General features: G+C 38.2%; 4 protein-coding genes across 4 annotated transcripts in view; 1 reads left to right on the top strand and 3 right to left on the bottom strand.

The window, feature by feature from the left end:
• The window catches only part of roh (reduction of Rh1), a 135,627-nt gene that overhangs the window by 76,892 nt on the left and 38,118 nt on the right, over positions 1–20,617 (bottom strand). The gene's annotated exons all lie outside the window — the stretch shown is intronic.
• On the top strand, positions 602–10,996 carry LOC117990586 (flavin reductase (NADPH)). Its single transcript, XM_034978041.2, has 3 exons — positions 602–1,016; positions 3,244–3,630; positions 10,544–10,996. The coding sequence occupies exons 1-3, from the start codon at positions 944–946 to the stop codon at positions 10,699–10,701; spliced, it is 618 nt and encodes a 205-aa protein (XP_034833932.1). The 5' UTR covers positions 602–943; the 3' UTR covers positions 10,702–10,996.
• Positions 13,240–14,081, bottom strand: LOC117990795 (uncharacterized). Its single transcript, XM_034978286.2, has one exon. The coding sequence runs from the start codon at positions 14,038–14,040 to the stop codon at positions 13,240–13,242; it is 801 nt and encodes a 266-aa protein (XP_034834177.2). The 5' UTR covers positions 14,041–14,081.
• Positions 15,924–20,527, bottom strand: LOC117990602 (mitochondrial GTPase 1-like). The gene is made up of 4 exons (XM_034978060.2): positions 19,906–20,527; positions 19,052–19,260; positions 18,481–18,668; positions 15,924–16,625 (listed from the first exon to the last, which is right to left on the bottom strand). The coding sequence occupies exons 1-4, from the start codon at positions 20,307–20,309 to the stop codon at positions 16,425–16,427; spliced, it is 1,002 nt and encodes a 333-aa protein (XP_034833951.1). The 5' UTR covers positions 20,310–20,527; the 3' UTR covers positions 15,924–16,424.

Genomic DNA, 20,617 nt, shown 5'->3' on the forward strand with positions numbered 1-20,617 from the left:
AAAAACAATTATTTTCTCATGGAAACGTAAGCTTTCAGCTGGTAATCATTCATCCCAGGCTTCACTACTTCAAAATGAAAAAATGAAGCAGCTTCTTGGTCACACTATAATGCGACTCATTTGTAAAGACCACGGATTATACGAAAGAGTAATAGAGAAGAGCAAATCAAAGAAGTTGACAGTACTACTACGTAAATATAAGAGTCCCCACCATAGATTATCTACTATATTGGTCCCCGCAGACCACAAACTTTTTATCGGCCTATAGTTTGGTCGGTTTCTTAATCAGTATGAAGATGTACATGTAAGTGCGCAAATTATAACGATTCCATCTTCATACTGATTAAGAAACCGAGCAAACTATCGGCCGATAAAAAGTTTGTGGTCTGCGGGGACTCTTATTGATGAGTTGTTGACTTGGATGAATGATTTGAGGATTGAGGTGACTTGACTGTTGACACTTGACGGCTGTGTATTTATGCCTATATGTTATTGGTCTGTGGCTGTGTATTTAAATTGCTATCACAGACCTTACAGACCTTTTAGATCACAGACTAATGAGTAATATCATTATACCATGCATAGATTATCTACTATGATACCATGCGTCTTGTTGCTTGAATCCTTGAATCTCATTAATTTTGATCAAAAATAATTGAGCGGCAATTGAAACATTATGAATAGTGAATAGATAAAATAGATTACAAGATTAGGTACCCGAGATTTATTTGGTCAAACATTTTGAAGCAGGTATTTATCTAACCGGTTAACGTAAACGGTCATTCAGAGATCAACTTGAGCCGGTCAGTCTATAATCTAATCGATTTTCATAATCTCGGAGGCGATTTGATACAGCCCGAGCCCCGAATTCAATTCACCGCAGTTGTAAACGGTAGTGCGAAGCGTATAAACGCATTTTGTTAAAGTTGTGTAACGACTGACGATGAAGAAAATTGTGATTTTTGGTGCTACCGGCACGACCGGTCTTTGCGCTGTGGAGGCAGCATTAAAAAAAAGTAAGTTGAAGTAAATTTATTTGCGAAACATTATTAATTAAAAAAGAATTGTTTTAGATTCATTTTAATTAGGTATAACAAAATTACAAACAATTAGGTACATACTGTAATTATATATTTATTACTGAACAGACTTGATTCAGAAGTTTAACTAAGCATTATTAGGCAACCAAGTTTTTAAAAATAATAATATGATTTATTAGAACGAGTGTTGTGTTTCAGGGTAGGAGTTCAATCTTATTGTTTCATTATGAAATGTTCATAGTTTAATGGTTAACACTCCAGCCCACGTTGGGAGATCCTGGGTTTGATCCTGGGTACACCCCTAACTTTTTGAAGTTATGTGCATTGTAAGCAATTAAATATCACTCGCTTTAACAACAATTAAAAAGTGTGGACTATGGCTTACCCACTATGGTTTACCCTTCTCATTTTGAGAGGACTGGTGCTCACAGTAGTGGGCCGGCGATCACATGATTGTTTAATTTGTGTATGATTATTAAATTTTCCTAATCGATGTTGAAAGGAATGTAATGTTTCATTGTATTTAAATGTTTTTGTAGAAATGAGAGTACTTAATCTATAAATGAAAAAGGGTGTTTGTCCATCAATCACACTGCAATAGAACAATGGTTCAATGTTTTTCTTTTTGCATGGATAATAAAGTTAAAAACCGAGCTGGCAAACCCTACAGGATTCTCGAAAACCTATTTCAATGCCGCTGTCATGGGCGTTAGCCATATAAAGAATTTTAATTGTATTGTTGTCAGTTAAAAAATCCGGCCAAGTGCGAGTCAGGCTCTCGCAACGAGGGTTCCGTACGATAGTCGTATTTTTTCGACATTTTGCACGATAATTCAAAAACTATGATGCATAAAAATAAATAAAATCCTGTATTAGAATGCACAAGTGAAGACCTTTCATATGATACCCCACTTGATATAGTTATCTTACTTTGAAAATTGAAAATACTAATTATTAGTTCAAGTCCACAATTTAATGTTTTTTGTGTGAAATTCACAGACCACAAATTCATGGTATTCAGATTTTTCCCCGAATGTCTGCTATAAGACCTACTTGCCTGCCAAATTTCATGATTCTAGGTCAACGGGCAGTACCCTGTAGGTTTCTTGACAGACCTACAGACAGACAGACAACAAAGTGATCCTATAAGGGTTCCGTTTTTCTTTTTGAGGTATGGAACCCTAATTATTGTAACTACTTAAATTCAGTTGGCTTTGTTTTTTGTTAAGTGTGTACGATAATTTAGCATATTTTATAATGTATGAATGATAAAGAAAACCTGAATCTTAATTTACATTAATAAAAACTACTGCTTAAATAACTTTTGGTCAGCAATATGTAGGTAGTTACTTGATTGTAAGTAATACACAATTCATTTACTTAAATTTAGGTTTTTAAAAATCCCATGGGAACTCTTTGATTTCGCCGGGATATAAAGTAGCCTGTATCATTCTCCAGGACTTAAACTATACCCATGCAAAAATCACATCAATCCGGACGGACGGACGCGTCGAACAGAGCACCATTGTGACGTGATTGAAGGACAAAAACAAACAAACACACTTTCACATAATTATAATATGGGTAGTGATTTTCATTAAAACTTGATTTTTCACATATAAAAGTTAGAGGTGCATACTCAGCAATCTAAATTGAATCCTCGACCCCCTCGCTTGGCAGCAAAGTCATACTGCCAACCGATTTAGCGTACTGGTACTATGCCACATAGGAACTGATCAGAGATAATATGGGTTTAATAAAACTATCATATCCCTTCCAAGTTAGCCCGCTTCTTATCTTAGACTTCATCATCACTTACCAGCTGAGATCGCAACCAATCGCTATCTTGTATCAAAATCATTACCCCTATTTTGTAATAGGGGTAGTGATTTTCCCATTTATATATAATGTATAAAACTAGCTGATGACCGCGACTTCGTTTGCGTGGAATTAAGTTTTTGAAAATCCCATGAGAACTCTTTAATTTTGTTGGTTTGTCCTTCAATCACGTCGCAACGGTGCAACGGATTGACGTGATTTTTTGCATGGGTATAGTTAAAGACCTGGAGAGTGACATAGGCTGCTTTTTATCCCGGAAAATTAAAGAGTTCTCATGGGATTTTCAAAAACCTAAATCCACGCGGGTATCAGCTAGTAAGTAACATAATTTTCCAATTTCTATAATAACCATTCTATCATCCAGGTCTAGAAGTCCGCGCCTTCGTGCGCGACCCAACCAAACTACCAGATGACATTAAGGACAAAGTGGAAGTGTTCAAAGGCGACATCCTCGAACCGGACTCAGTGTTCAACGCGATCGAGGGCACGGATGGCGTCGTCATCGCCATCGGGACCAGAGGCAGCCTGGACCCTACCTCAGACATGTCAGAAGGAACCAAGAACATCATAGAAGGAATGAGAGCGAAGAACGTGAAGAACGTCTCTGCTTGCATATCAGCGTTCTTGTTCTACGAGATTGACAAGGTGCCGCCTCGGTTTGTGGAGGTCACGAAGGACCATGAGCGAATGTTCATAGAATTGAAGGACAGTGGACTCAATTGGATTGCTGTCTTCTCACCGCATATTTCGGGTAAGAATTTCTCGAGTAATTCCTCCCTTTTAAAGTTCCATAGGTACCTACCTCAAACGAAAAAACCGGCCAAGTGCGAGTCAGGCTCGCGCAACGAGGGGTTCCGTACTACAGTCGTATTTTTTCGCCAGTTTGCACGATAATTCAAAAACTATGATGCATAAAAATAAATAAAAATCTGTTTTAGAATCCCTTTCATAAGTGAAGCCCTTTCATATGATACCCCACTTGATATAGTTATCTTACTTCGAAAATTGAAAATACTAATTATCAGTTTATGACCACAATTTAATTTTTTTTTGTGATGTAACCACAAATTCACGGTTTTCAGATTTTTCCCCTAATGCCAGCTAAAGACTCACCTACCTGCCAAATTTCATGATTCTTGGTTTCTTGACAGACCGACAGACAGACAGACAACAAAGTGATCCTATAAGGGTTCCGTTTTTTTCTTTTGAGGTACAGAACCCTAAAAAGAAACCCTTATAGGATACATATCTGTCTGTGAAAACACTTTTTATCAGAAATGTGAGAAGTATCAAGTTGAAATTATTGATGTCAAATAGGTTACAAACTTAGGTTTACAACTTAGGTAGGATATCTAAATCGACGCAATATAATCCTTCGATGGGCTTCGGCCAACCCATAAAAGGGTTAGAACGGCCGGTTAATAAAACCGGCCGTTTGTACCATCTATATTAACTCTCGCAAATAAATCGAAATCTATAAAAAATATATAAAAGGAAAAGGTGACTGACTGACGGATCTATCAACGCACAGCACAAACTACAGGACCTATCGGGCTGAAATTTGGCATGCAGATAGCTATTATGACGTAGGCATCCGCTAAGAAAGGATTTTTTAAAATTCAACCCCTAAGAGGGTCAAATAGGGGGTTTGAAATTTGTGTAGTCCACGCGGACGAAGTCGCAAGCATAAGCTAGTCTATTATAAAAACGTACACAATTGCCAATAAAATGTTCTTTATGTTTCTCAAATTGCCAACACCCATATACTCGTACAGTACGCGGCCGAAAGTGGTGAACATCGGCCTTTAGAAAGACATTTCACGTTTGTAGACCGTTGTCTCTGTCACTCATACCCATATGACGTCTTGTCGGTCTCAACGACGGAGACAGTGTTCTACAAATCTGCTATCTCCTTCTAAAGATCGATGTTCATCACTTTTGGCCGAGGTACTATAAGTTGTTTGGTCGTCAACAGACGGGCTCTATTCTTGACAGTCCAAGTCTTACCTAAGTAACAACTTAATGCGCTTATAAAATCGTGTTCTTCTAGTTTTTTTTTTAACTATAAAGTTTTTCCTCATTGATCAGCAAGTTGTAATAGCCCACTAATTTATAGCACACTTATGTTTTGTTGATGAATATGTGATCGAAAGGAAACTTTTTGCCATGCACATTAGACTTCCACCTTAGCCTGCATCATCAATTATTATTTGGTGTGATTAAAGTCAAACGCACGCAAACAACGGTCAAGTGCGAGTCGGTCTCGCACAGGAAGGGTTCCGTAGTCGCAATAGAAATACACATTCTGTGAAAATTTCGGGCCTCTACCTATTATGGTTCACGAGATACCACGCTCATTGATAGACATACGCGGACGGCAAATGATTCTGATTTTTAAATAAGTTTGGAAAATTCCTAGTGCAGAGGGTAGGAAACTCGTTCTTGTGTCTAAATTCTAAATTCAAAAATAAAATATATTATTATTACTAGATGATGCCCGCGACTTCGTCCGCGTGGATTTCGGGTTTTGAAAATCCCGTGGGAACTCTTTGATTTTCCGGGATAAAAAGTAGCCTATGTCCTTCCCCAGGATGTAAACTAACGCTGTACAAAATTTCATCAAAATCGATTGAACTGTTGGACAGACACACTTTCGCATTTATAATATTAAGTATGGATTTTGTTGCAACTTTTGAATTCACCCGCCACGACTTAATTATAGAATTATTGGCGTGTTTCCACTTGAGACTGTCATTAGCAATAACAATAGTGTTTTTGCTAATGACAGTCTCAAGTGGAAACACGCCAGTTAATATTGAACGCGCTATAGTTATTACTTGTTAACACATTCGAAGTTTCCTAATATTTCCGTGGATCCGACTTGGTTGACATAGCAGTCTCCACTCGGTATGTTTCGGACGTCATTTTCAACCAAGGTTGTTTTGCGTCAGTAGACTTCGATACCAATATTTACTTTATCCATTCGCTGGCACTCGCAAAATATAGACGGACTGAAAATAAACTAGTCATGGAAAAAATCTGGTATGTTGTTCATCATCATCAACTGATAGACGTCCACCGCTGGACATAGGTCTCTTGTAAGGACTTCCTCGGCTCCCTGCGACTCGTCTGATGTCGTCCGTCCACCTAGTGGGGAGTCTTCCAACACGGGGTCTTCTGGTTCGAAGTCGCCATTCCAGCACCTTGGGAGCCCAACGTCTATCGGTTTTACGAACTATGTGCCCTGCCCATTACCACTTCAGCTTCGCAACCCGATGAGCTATGTCGGTAACTCTAGTTCTCCTACGGATCTCCTCATTTCTGATTAGATCGCGTAGAGAAACTCCGCACATAGCTCTCTCCATCGCCCGCTGAGTGTCTCTGAGCTTTCTTATGAGGCCCATAGTTAGCGACCATGTCTCGGGTATGTAGTTATGGTGCCCTAATACCTAACGCGCATTAAATTATTTCCTAAAAGTCAAACTACGTATGGTACTACCTATGTCGATTGCAATCACCTCTGATTGCCCGAAACTTTGTCGCTATTAGCTAAAATATATAATTGCAGCAAAAATACTATAAAATCAGCCGATCACAACAATTGAGATTATACCAATGATTGATGATGCAGTTTTTATTTTATTTTATTTTTATTTTTCATATACCGAAATTGTAGTTATATAGTAAAGTTACATTGGAAATATTTCCAATGTAACTTAATTTATTACTACTATGTATAATGTAACTGTATCTATGTATTATGTATGATAGAGATTTTTACTTAATTGACGAGCCGAATTTTTCGAATGTTTTTTTTTACATATGTAAAATGTAAAAAAAAACATATATTCCGATATGTTCGTACTCGTTTTTTAAACCCCACTCGAGGGCCTTGAAAAAATTGTTTTTTTTTTCAGCCCGCACATTAAGGCGCATAAAATCCGCCATTTTGATTTTTTAAAGAATTTTAGCTTCGTAGTGACACTCGCGTCATCAAGACAAATCTAATAATGACGTATCATTCATCAAAATCGGTTTAGATGTTCAGTAGTTACAAGCGGACATAGGAACGGACATACGGGTCAAACACATAACCATCCTTTGGCCTTCGCCGCAGTCGGGTAATAAAGTAAAGGTTTAAAGAATTAAAAAACTTTCACATCTATGTATTGAAGGACTACACTAGCGGCACGCTATGATGGCCGGTTTGACACATTACAATAGTGATGTGGAATGTCAATTTATTCTCGAACAAAAAACAATTAAGTTTTGTTTTTGTACCTGATTAAATAGGTTTAATAAAACAAAAATGTATATGTTTATTTAATTTATTTGAACGAACTGAATATTTGAACGAAAATGAATATACATACTTTATATGCACACAAGAAACATATGAATACAAAAGATACCGAAAAAGGTGCCACAAAAGGCCATAATTAATCAGATTCGTCCATACTACTATTTTCACTGTCGTCACTGCTATCATCACATACATTAATAATTATATGTTCGTTTTCTATAATATTATCTATTTTCACATCTCTTTCATAATCTTCCCTTATTAATTTAACAGTTCTATTCACAACCTTTTCCCAGTCTCCTTTAGTCACATGTTCACAAGCTTCTTCTAATAATTTTAGCATTTTTTTTGTGGTAAATGGGGGTTCTGTATTGTGTCTTGCAGCATATCCCTTAATTTGAGCCCACACCAACTCAATCGCATTATACTCACAATGGTAAGGCGGTAACCGTATAACTCTGTGCCCATGTTCTAATGCTATTTCGTCAATGACGTATCGGATCTTGGTTGGTTTGTTTTCTTTTAAAAGACGTACTAATTCCGCTTTTAACATATTCATGTTTGCATCTACGCCATTTTTACGAAGCCATGCGACGATATCAGCTTTCTTTTGGGATTGGGCAGGTGGCTTGTCAATTTGCATCGAGTGGTATGGGGCGTTGTCCATAATTATAATAGATGGTTCAGGGAGGCTACACAACATTGAGGTAAACCATTCAGTAAACTTTTCTCCATTCATGTCTTCATGATAGTCTCCAGTGGTTTTTGACGCAAAAGCCATGAGAGAACCTTCGACAAACCCGTTGATGGTTCCGGCGTGACAAATTATAAGTCGCGATCCTTTTCCTACAGGAACTTTGGAAGTAGATGCTGCTGTGTCATCGTTCCAAGAACGGCCTACAGTATGGTTAGCATTAAGCCATGTTTCATCCAAGAACACAACATTTTGCCAATTTTTGATTTCTTTCACTTGCCGTAAAAAAGTATACCTTGCCATCGCTATATCAAATCTTTCCATCAATATTTTGCGTTTGTTACATTTTTTGTATCGAAATCCAATGGTCTTCAAAATCTTCGTTAAAGAACTTTCCCCACCGAAGAATAATCCAGCTTCCTTCAGTGAATGCACCAACTTTTTTCTTGTTGGATACTCCTTCTGTAAATAGTAGCCGTAAACATGTCTTCGGATAGCATCGGCATCAAAGCTATCGATGCCTACGACTGGTTTTGCTCGTTTTCTCTTTTTTGGTGTGTGAAGTTTATTTTCTTCTGTGCCAGTCTCGCCATATTTTTTTTTAGTTATCCGTCTAACAGTTCGTTGTCCAATATTAAGCGCATCAGCTACGCGTTCAACCACTGACGTTATAGGTAAAATTGGCCCTCCATTTTGAGCTTCACGATCGAAATAGTTACGAAGGCGTATTAGGAACTCACGTGTCTGACTATTTAGAACAGTTCTCTGCGTACGTTCGGTCATATCGACGAAATCCACAACAAAGGGCTTGAACAGAGTCCAAATTAACGAGCAAGGGTCAACAGTAATGCAGTATCAATATTTGAAATCCAAAGCCAGGTCAAAACTATATCACAATCGCATTGCACTGACAGTTTATACTTTTCGAAGCAACGTCAATTCGAAACTGCTTTGTTTTGCATTGAGCATTGACGCGAGTTTGCCGGAGGTAGTAGTTGTGCTAGCCAGCGATCCTATGTGACGATCGTATTAGATTCCATTTTTAAAAATTTATTGATATTTTTTGCGATTTCAGAGGTTTGTCCACATAGTGAAAATTGTTCATATTCACAAGTACATTCACCCCTTAAATGGTGCAAACTGATTTTTCTACACTTGTATACATTTAAGAAATCAATTTAATAAATAAATTTTGAGTCCTAAACCTAAAACTACATTCGATAAAATTTATGAATCTCTGCACATCACTATCGTCAATAAAGTAATACAATTATTTCCTTCAAAGTCGTTATCAATTAATACGGAACTTCATGAGCGGACAAACGTCAAACCGGCCATCATAGCGTGCCGCTAGTTTAGGATCAGAAGCAGAACTATTTATTACTAGCATATGCTCGCGACTTCGTCCACGTGGAATACACGAATTTCAACCCCCAATTTAACCCCCTTAGGGGTTGAATTTTCAAAAATCCTTTCTTAGCGGATAGCTACGTCATAATCGCTATCTGCATGTCAAATTTCAGCCCGATCCGTCCTGTAGTTTCAGCTGTGCGTTGATAAATCAGTCAGTAAGTCACTTTTTCCTTTTATATATTAGTTAAGTGTTAAATCGTTTTGGCCGCGTCGCGTCGGGCAAATGGCAATGTCTGTTACAAATTGATCGGATCCGGTTGTAAGAACTGCAGGGCAAAGACCTTGTTTGGGAAAGGGAATTTATGCGTACTTTAGATAGCCAGTAGATAGGTAGTAAGTAGGTATAAGTTTGGTAAATAGTAAATAGGTACTTACCCTACTTAAACTGCACTTTTCTATACCTCCATTTGTAGTCCATACTAATATTATAAATGCGAAAGTGTGTCTGTCTGTCTGCTAGCTTTTCACGTCTCAACCGTTCAATCGATTTTGACGAAATTTGGTACAGAGATAGCTTGCATCCCGGGGAAGGACATAGGCTACTTTTTATCCCGGAAAAGTAAAGGGTTCCCACGGGATTTTCAAAAACGTTAACCCACGCGGACGAAGTCGCGGGCATCATCTCTACATAGTATAAAATAAAGTCGCTTCCCGTTGTCTGTATGTATGTATGAACACGTAGATCTTTTAAACTACGCAACGGATTTTAATGCGGATTTCACCAATAGATAGAGTGATTCAAGAGGAAGGTTTATAGGTATAATTTAATATTGGTTTGTGTTAATTTGTTGAAATATGACGATATTTGAACAAAATGTCGGAAGAAATCAAGCTTCCATCGAAAATGCGAAGCGTTCCCTCCCTGACTGCCATCTCGACCAGTCGCATACCATAAAATAAAATAAAATAAAATACTATATTAATCAGCCTTTATTTAGGACATTTCGGCTTTGTAGAGCGTTGTCTCTGTCACTCACACCTATATGACGTTTTGTCGACGACAGAGACAGTGCTCTACAAATATGCTATCTCCTTCTCAAGGTCGATGTACATTACTGTCTACCGCGGCCCGTATGTTTGTACAGCACGCTACAGAGAAAGTTCTCTTCATAATCTATGACTATTATGATTTACTCGGTATGAACGGCATTCTGAACCAGTGGTAAATTAAAACTATCTGACTATTCATAAGCACTTGTAAAAAGTTTACATGAATAAAAAACATATTCTATTCTATTCTATATCTCTCCACAGATGACCCAAGCCGGGAGATCATCGTGGAAGTGAACCCGGAGAAGTCTCCAGGCCGTAGCATATCCAAGTGCGATCTAGGCAAGTTTCTGGTGGACTCCCTGACAGAGGAAAAGTACTACAAGAGCGTTATAGGGCTGTGCAATGTACCACAGCAATGATTGTAATGGTTCAGAACGCTTAGGTTGTGGATGTGTGCCTGCAAGTATGTGATGACCCTGATTTTTGTCCCTTGATTTCACTTGATTAAGCTTTGGTCAAACCGAGATGAATCCCACGCGAAATGCGGAAAGCGGCAAAGTAGTTAATAAAATCCAAAGTTTGTATAGTCCGTTCAAAATGAGTTCTCACGTGCCATTTTAACTATATGTCAACTGTCATGTCAAAAGTACGGTTCACCTTTAAAATAAGGACTGAAATCGTACCTTTGACATGACAGTTGACACAAAGTTTAAATGGCGCGATGAAAACCGCGATTTTACTTATCTGTACTGCACTTTTTGAATGCCAATGGTTAAAATTAATAACTAAATAGTAAATATGTAATACGTAAAATTAGAGCTGCGAGGGTTCCAAATGCGGCCTCTGCTTATTAATTGTCAAAGTTACATGCTTGTTTTTGACAAATAATTTAATTAAATTAATTGCTAAGTAATTTGTTCACAGATTGATTATTTATTTTGCGTAATTTTGGCCGCTAAGCCGCCACTAATTCAGTCAAGCTTTTAGTTAGCGCGTGCGCTGTAGAAGAGAACAGTACAACACCAGATACCAACATCATTGACCATGATTGTTTTCTGTTTCCTAACTGCCGATGTTTTATTTTTTAATATTTTATTAATTATTATTTACAATAATTATTATTATTTACAATAATAATTATACAGTTAAAATATCTCACTAACTACACAATCGTTGACGCAAACGGCGCGGCGGCGCGCTTGCGGCTTGATTCCGCATCCCGCGCGGGATCAGCTTCTGTTTTACCAAAACTTTAAAATTTCAATTTCAATGTATGATTTCGAATGTTGATTTTGTTAAATAAGTTTCATAATGTAGTTAACAATAAAACAACTTTTGATTTCTATTGCTAGAAAAATTAAGTAAGTGTTATAGAAATTAAATACTTTTTGCTAGATTTTCTTGCCTTTTGTAACAGTATTTAATTTACGTATGAATGTGAGTAGGTTAAAAAATGTACCTATATGCTTATTTGCCTTTAGCTATAAAACATATTTATTGCAAAAACTGTCTGCACAAGACAATATAAAAAATATACTTAGGTACTATCTTGTTTATTTATATAAGTTTTGCCAATTTTGTTAAGCAAATAGAACTCATTTTTGTACGAAAAATTGTATTTCTGTATTGTAATGTTGTATTTGAAGTTACTATAAACTTGAAAGAAATAAACGAAGGTTGTAATGAAACTTGTTTTTAATTATCTAAACACATCATCATCATAATGATAAACTCTTCGTCGGCCCACTACTGAGCACAGGTCTCCTCTCAGTATGTGAAGTGTTTAAGGCCATAGTTTACCACGCCTGGCCAAGTGCGGATTGACTTTCACACACCTTTGAGAATATAACGGAGAACTCAGGCATCCAGGTTTTCGCACGATGTTTTCCTTCACCGTTAAAGCAAGTGATATTTAATTGCTTAAAACGCACATAACTCCTACAGTTGAGGTGCGTGGCAAACGTGGGACCATCCGAACTGAAGATCGAAATCAAACAAATTAGTTTTTATTTTAAAAATGTTTCCAGTTGATGATGTTTTTGTGTGAAGGTAAACTGGTTGAGAAGTAGGTAATTTTTAAATAAAAAATTAATAGATACCTACGCCTTACCGGTAACCGAGGTCGTCCAAAAATCAGTAAACAAACTTTTGCTGTTATTGATAGGTATGTCAATGTGGCAGTTATAAATTCGTTAACACCGAACCACAGAATATATTAGTACCTGTAGTTAACTTAATATAGGTACATAGTTAGCTACTGACATAGTAGGGAGATGGATTTTACTGGTCACGTAAAAGGATCTTGAACGAGCTTCGGATGATATGACTTACCTATTTGGCCGCTGATGATGCCCGTGATATCGTCCGCATGGATGGAGATTTTTAAAAATCCCGTGGGAACTCTTTGATTTCGACGTCACCCGCTCCATCGCGCACCGAGATAGCGCGGGGGCTGTGCGGGGCGTTCCGCCATGGCAGCCCGCTCACTAACCTATGGTCGCAAACTTAATAGTCTCATTCCCTTATCATCTTAATCATCATTTTAATCATCATCTTAATCATCATCTTAATTAACTATATCATAGAGATCTATATATAGAGAACTATATATAGACATCTCGACCTGTCCCGTACTATAGGTATAGTACGGGACATTATCATACATAGTATTATGGGCAAAATCTGCTTCTTTTTGAACGCCCCAGAATCACCAGCGTGGTCCGTGCAGGCGACGTTGGCGTGATGAATTAGATAACTTTACTGTTACGTGACCTGAAGAGGCACGAAAATAGGACATGGTGGAAGGATCGGACGGAGGCCTTTGCCCAGACGTGGTACAGAACAGCGTGATTTAGGTTAGATTAGATCTAATGTAGGTAAGTAGATGCAACTGTAGTCGCATTAAAATGAAAGTGCGGGTAGTTAACAATGTTTCATTTATTTACGTGAAAATAGGTTTAGCTACAAATTATATCACTTTCGTGGAGGACGTTAATATAATATCGGACAGTTTCATGGGTACTATCCAGGGTTGGTGAGTTGATCAGACTGATCACACTGCTCCGAAAGGTGTCCATCGAGTCTGGGTATATGTCCGTGCTGCTCAAATACGTGCAAGGACTCCAGGGGTACCGGACTTTTACGATATTGGAGTCCGAATATTCCACAAAACTTGTGAACGATTCCACAGTCCAAGAATCGAAGGTGCTTTCAATTTCGCTGTAGGATTTCGCTTTGGTTTTCATTTTCAATTTACCAGTAGATTCAGAAGGTACGCTGTTCAAGTTAACTGAAAAATATGATATTGGCTCGTTTCTTTCTAATAACGTTACAGTATTGATGCTTGCAGTGTTTAATTCTGATGTGACTCCTCCAATGGATTCCGTAGACTCGGGATTTACAGTCAGAGACGTCAAAGTATTCATAACAGTTTCAGAATAAGCTTCAATAGTTTCGTTCACGCTCTCGCCAGACCAAGATTCAGTTGTCCAAGGAGTTGTTATCATACCCAGGGTGCTATCTGTACCGGAAGAACTCCTTTTTGATGAGATTGATGCATCAGTCACATCAGATATTGTTGAAGAGGTATTTGATGAATTGGTTGTCCACGATGAACTAATTTCTGGTGAGCTAGATGATAAGGTTAGGCTGATGGAACTAATAGGTGTTAGTACTTTCTTTATCCGGTAACCCTGGTATAATCCGATAAAAAAACGTTGCTCCTGTAATGATCCGGGCAATAGATGTTCGCTAACCATTGTAATAATTTGATGATCACATTTAATTTAGGTGACCTCGATTAGATTGTCTGTAATTAAAAGATTTATGTACAACTAGCTGATACCCGCGACTTCGTCCGCGTGGAATTAGACTTTTTTTAAAATCCCGTGGGAACTCTTTGGTTTTCCGGGATAAAAAGTCCTATGTCCTTCCCCGGGATTCAAGCTATCTCTGTACCAAATTTCGTCAAAATCGGTTGAACGGTTGGGCCGTGAAAGGCTAGCAGACAGACAGATAGACAGACAGACAGACAGACACACAGACACACTTTCGCATTTAAAATATTAGTATGGAATGGATTAATAGACCATACAGCACATAAAATGAGGGTAGAAGAACCAGAGTAACCGACAGCATAACGGGCTTCGAAATAATAGGTATGCCTACACCTAGGTGGCATCTACTTAAATGAAAAAAAAAAAACTGAAAAAATCTTTATTTTTCTCTTTACATTGCCTTAAAAGTAAAGAACGGTAACGACTGCTTTAGTTAGAAACTGTGTTACAGTTGTTAGCGCCCACCTCAAATGTCTTTGGTCGCAAAGCTGAAGTGGCAATGGGCGTGGCACATAGTTGGACGAACCGATAGCTGTGTTGTAAGGGTTCAAAAAATGCAGGAATCCAGGCAACCTCGCACTGGAAAGCCCTCACTGGCAGAAATCCCCCACTAGGTGGACAGACGACATCAACCGAGTCACAGGGAGCCGCTGGATTCAAGCGGTGCAGCACAAATAGTGGTAAGTGTAACGGGGCACGCATGTCTATCGCAGAACCGACGGCCGATGGGGTAGACGGGTTCTGGAGTAGAGACCTCGTACGACGTACCTACCTACCCGTAAACGCCGTGTGGAACGACCTCCAACTGGACCGATGACCTGAAGAAGGTGGCGGAGTGCGTGTGCATGAGGAAGGCGGAGGACCGTGTTTGGTGGCACGCTCTCGAAAAGGCCTATGTCCAGCAGTGCACGCATACAGGCTGATGGATTGAATTGAAATAGGTGTGCTAACCATTTCAATTAGTCAATACTACGCCGTGTGTATCTTCGACATCATAGCTAAAGGATAGCAGGCGGTCGCCGCGTCTACAATCCATCTATAGTCTTCCAGGGACTCCACTAACATCTGGATATAATCGAACGGGATCATTTTGGGATGGACACCCTCCACCAGCAATGTTGCACTGTTTTAGTTACTTATTTCTTGAGCATATTTTGTATGATTTTCTAGTTCTTTTTGTAGGTATTTTTATTTTTATAAAGTTTTTCCATTTGCTTGTTTTGATTGTAGTGACATTTTTTTGAGTGAAATGCATGGAAAAATCATGATAAAAATCATAAAAATACACTAAAAATAAAACGTTGTTTGACAAAGCTTTCAAAACACTTTCAGTCGTGGAAAGTTATCACCACGCGTTCCTCCGAGAAAACGAAGGTCCTTGACCTTGGATGTTTTATACTATCTCTATGGTCTTGACAAAAAGACAGCCAACAAAGTCAATTTTATACGCAAGGGTTCCTTTTAAAGTACGGAACCCTAAAAACATGCTTGAGCAAGGTGACTGAATAAAAGATTTGATTGTAAAAAACATTTTTTTTATTTACTTTATGTTTATCTATACCTCTACTTACATAAATATCTAAGGTATCACAAAACTTTACCTACAACTAAAATAATATGTACACTTAGGTTAATCTATAGCTAATATTTTCACTCTAATATCCCTCGATATCAATATAATCTACTTTTACCTAAAAACGCCGTGAATTTGATACATTTTTTGCGTAACTTCAAGAAACTTTGATACCAATAGATACGAAACTCGATATCGTGTGGGAACGGATTCGTAAAAACATTGTTTATAGGTAACTTGAGGACCAGCTACTGACAATGCTATTGTTCGACTTTCCTTTGCTAAAACATATCGAATATCAAATATCGGTTGTCCTCATGACGCAAACCGAGAAATCGATGTAATGGCTCATAACATCGATATTCTGTTACACAATTTTTAGGGTTCCATACGCAAAGCACAAAACGAAGCTTTATTATTGTCACACCTGCTGTCTGTGTGTCTCTTGCTTGTAGACGAAATGAGTTACAATTGGTGTAGAACGTTGACCCAATACCGAATATTGAATTATAAATTATTTTTCAGGGAGGCACCCAATGACATGAAATGCATGAAACGGCCACAACGCTGCAGCCGCGCTACCTCTGTACGACATTTTTCGGCAAATTTGAAGGAGCGCTTACTCTGTGCCTGTGTCTTGGACCTATCGTGTCTTTATCCTAATAATTCTGCTAGAGATGAGAGATCCAAATCTTCCCAAACTCTTTCCGAAAAATTCTCTCCGTAATCATTTCTACGCCAAAACCTCTTGAACTTTTTCACGATCCATCTTCAAAAGGTCTATATCCAGTAGTGTCATTCCAAGCTCGCCTATCCGGAACGCGCGTATCATTGTCCGGGCGACCTCGGTGATGTCCGGCACGTCCCGCACGCGACCGTCGAAGTCTCGCGTCCGCCTCACGCGGCTGAACTTCAAGGCGCCTGATATTAGTACCTGGAACAAGGACATTGAAATTCAAAAATCTATAAACGCTCTCCGGGTCCAATACAATGACATCTTCAGAATAAAGCAGGGACTGCCTCGGTACTGTACCGCGTCCGGTATGTTTGTGGAGAGCCGTTTCGATGGTTTCTCCGCAATCATACGGTCTCGGGCAAAAGTAGGTTGGAGAGAAGTCCCAATATTGTTTTGAAGGTGATAGCAACAGGACAATGGTTTCAATAATAATAACACTAAGGGCTTGCGCAGAAATGTCCGCTGAGAACATGCCACAGACTCAACTCAAGCGATCATTTTGTTCGTGCCGGAAGCCAACAACTCTGGAGCGCAGCAACGCGAACTAAAATCCGCCTTACGCCTTGGTAGCTTAGTTCTATTTTTTCCAAAGACTGCCCCGCACTTTTGTGCGGTTCGGTATGTCAATGTCTTTTCTATGTATTTGGGGGACTCTTGGTCCCTCGTGTGCATTATCAATGCAGTTTTAACTATGTACCCCGAGAACTGGTCTGCTGAATACACGTCTTGGCTGCGGTACGTTAACTTTTCAGTGGATCGGTATCCTAAGAACTCAACAATTTTGAGTACACCAGATTAAGAAAACGCGAAAGAATCTTGACATGCCATAAGATATATTGCCATTGATTAATGCTTTACCGGTTTGAAACACAAAATAAGTTTACGTTCGCAAAATTCAGGCAAAATATAAAGATAGGTTGTAGGTATGATAAGATTAATGACATTTGGTGATAACTGATAAGAACAACATCTACCTAATCAGTCAAAGTGCCATTGATCCTTATCAATATTTTATACAAACACTATCTGAGGCTTGCGACTTCATCCACGTGGATTTAGATTTTCAAAATCCCGTGGGAACTCTTTGATTTTCCGGGATAAAAAGTAGCCTATGACACTCTCCAGGTCCTTAACTATACCTACGCATGCAAAAATCACGCCGATCCGTTGCTCCGTTGCAGCGTGGTTGAAGGACAAACCAACAAACAATTATTAGTAGATTTAGACAAATTATTCGAAATATTATATCAAAAAAATTACAAAAAACACACACTTTATAAGGTAATCTGCAAGGAAGGTCACCTTGCTGATTGGAAAGCTATATCTCACATAGATACTAAATGCATATTTTTTTTACTATCTTTATGTTTTTATTACCTATCTATTATAGATATAGATGATAATATTGTACTAAAGCACAGTGCTGTAATTAATCCATACTAATATTATAAATGCGAAAGTGGGTGTCTGTCTGTCCATCAACCGTTCAACCGATTTTGATGAAATTTGGCACAGAGTTAGTACACTTTTTATCCTGGTCAATCAAAGAGTTCCCACGGGATTTTTTGAAACGTTAACATAAACACGAAGTTGCGGCCATCATCTAATCAGTACCCATATTATAAATGCGAAAGTGTGTTGGTTTGTTGGTTTGTCCTCTTGTCATGATGAAATCACGTTGATCCGTTGCGACGTGATTGACACACCGACAAACAAACACACTTTCGCATTTATAATAAGGGTACTGATAAAACCCTGATAAGCCGCGACCTTGCGGCGGTGATCGAGACTTTGAAGTTTCGCCAGTAAAGGAAATGTACAACTATAGTATAACGTTTTTTGATTTATTGGACTTGGTAAATTCTAAAGAGCCTCAATAGCTCAACGGGTAAAGGAACAGACTGAAAACTGAAAGATCGACGGTTCAACCCCCGCCCATTGCACTATTGTCGTACCTACACAAGCACAAGCTTGACGCTTAGTTGGAGAGGAAAGGGTAATATTAGTCATTTTACATGGTTATCTAATATTCCTTAAAAAAAAATGTACATACCTTGTTAATATCATCGCAGGGCTCCGTAAGGCCCATGTACTCCACATACTTGAAGTTGCCGTGGCTATTGAGCCAGTACAGCAGGTAGTCTGCAATTATCTCCTCGCCCACTAAATGATCCTGCAGCGAGGCACATAGAGCTAACTTCAGACCCATCTCAATGTTTGAAACTGAGGGCTCTAGGATGCCTGGTTACAAATAGAAAAATTGTATATTTTCAATCAGGTTTGGTAATTAGTTATTGCATACAGGTGGAAACTTAAAATGAGACCTTGAGTTACGCAACAGCGATTCTGAGGTACCCTCAAGTATTCTTTTCCCAAACCCTATTTTCGCTGTTCATCCGTCCGTCTGTCTGTCAGCGGGCTGTATCTCGCAAACCATAATAGGTAGAGAGAGAGTTGAAATTTTTACTGAATATGTATTTCTGTTGGCGCTATAACAATAAATAGTAAAAATTTCAAAATAGCCACCATAAAAATTAAAAATAAACTTAATAGTGTTATTTTTTGTATGATGATAAGGGACCTGTTGTGTGCGAGTCCAACTCGCATTTGACCAATTTTTTTACCTGGTGTATCAAACATGAATATCTTGGGATCGTTGTTTATCCTGATCTTGTTCATCAGGCTCCGCGTGACCCCTGCAACGGCTCCCACGGGCAGGGCATGCCTTATGTTCATATTCCTGCTCCTCAGCATGTTGATGAGCGAGGATTTACCAACATTTGGCACTCCAATGATCATTACGTTGTAGTCTAGTTCTTCACTACGATTGTATCTGATACAGACAAAATTATAAGTAAAAAAGTTAATAACTACAGTTAACAAACAAATCAGTTTTAATTTATTTGTTCTGTTATTTTGTATCTTTTTTTTAAATTACGAAATAGGCTTGTGCTTGACAACAATCATCTAAATATATAAAAAGGAAAAGGTGACTGAGTGATCTATCAACGCACAGCTCAAACTACTGGACCGATCGGGCTGAGATTGTGACGTAGGCATCCACTAAGATAGGATTTTCAAAAATTCAACCCCTAAGGGGGTAAGAGGGGGGGGGGAAATTATATACTTGTAGAAACTAGTGATTCACTACTAATATTATAAAAATGTGTTTGTTAGTTTGCCCTTAATCACTTAATAATGGAGCAACAGATCAATGTGACTTTTTGTAATTTGAATGAGGTGTATTTTTATTTTTATTGTTAGCCTACAAATACATTAATATTTTAATAATTACTTTTAATATTCTTTACATTACATGATTATGCTTTGTACACAAACAGATCTCAGTCAAGCTTGTGTATTGAATCAGATCTGACAATTTATTTTGCGATAGCAGTACAATAGTAAACACAACTTTAAGTGATCTAAAAGTAGTATAAGAGGGATAAAAATACTAATTAAGTAATTGATTAATTACCTGTTAGAACTTTTAATTATATCTATCATAAGAGGTCGCAAGGTTTTCAAACCTCGACAATGCTGGTCTTTACAGTTTGTGAACACCACATTCTGAACACCTTCTTCACTTTTCAACTGATCTTTTATTTTCGGTATTAGCGACCTTATGGTCAAATCCTGTTTGTTGAGCACTAGAACATGAGGCTTTGCACCAGTTAGCGTGCTAGTAAATATAGGATTTCGCCCTGTAAAGGGTATCCGTGCATCATGCACTTCGATTACACAATCAACAGACTTCAATTTCCTTTGCATTTGTTTTAGACCTTTGTTCATGTGCCCCGGGAACCATCGGAGAAGATCTTTGCTAACGTATGGGCATTTTTTCCGAAAATTATACGCAGCAGCGTCGAATTTTGCTGCCATTCCTGTGTTTGTTTTGGTTAGTTTTTGAGGTTATGTTTTGGTAATTTTTATCAATACATCGTTATTTTAGTATTTGTAATAAACTATTCACTAATTAACAATGTTAATCAATAGAGAAATCAATTAAATATATCTGAAATTACAACCATAATCTGAAAATGAGAACATAAACTTTGAATTGAAAAAAGTTCAAAACATAAGTATGACCACAGAGTATGTGAGTATGACAGTGACATTTGACAGACAATTAGGCGTCACATACGGTAACTGACACAAAAATAAATCGTTCAGAAATTGATAACTTGGAC

The sequence above is a fragment of the Maniola hyperantus genome, chromosome 18 (genome assembly GCF_902806685.2).
Source record: "Maniola hyperantus chromosome 18, iAphHyp1.2, whole genome shotgun sequence".
Classification (NCBI taxonomy): Eukaryota; Metazoa; Arthropoda; class Insecta; order Lepidoptera; family Nymphalidae; genus Maniola; species Maniola hyperantus.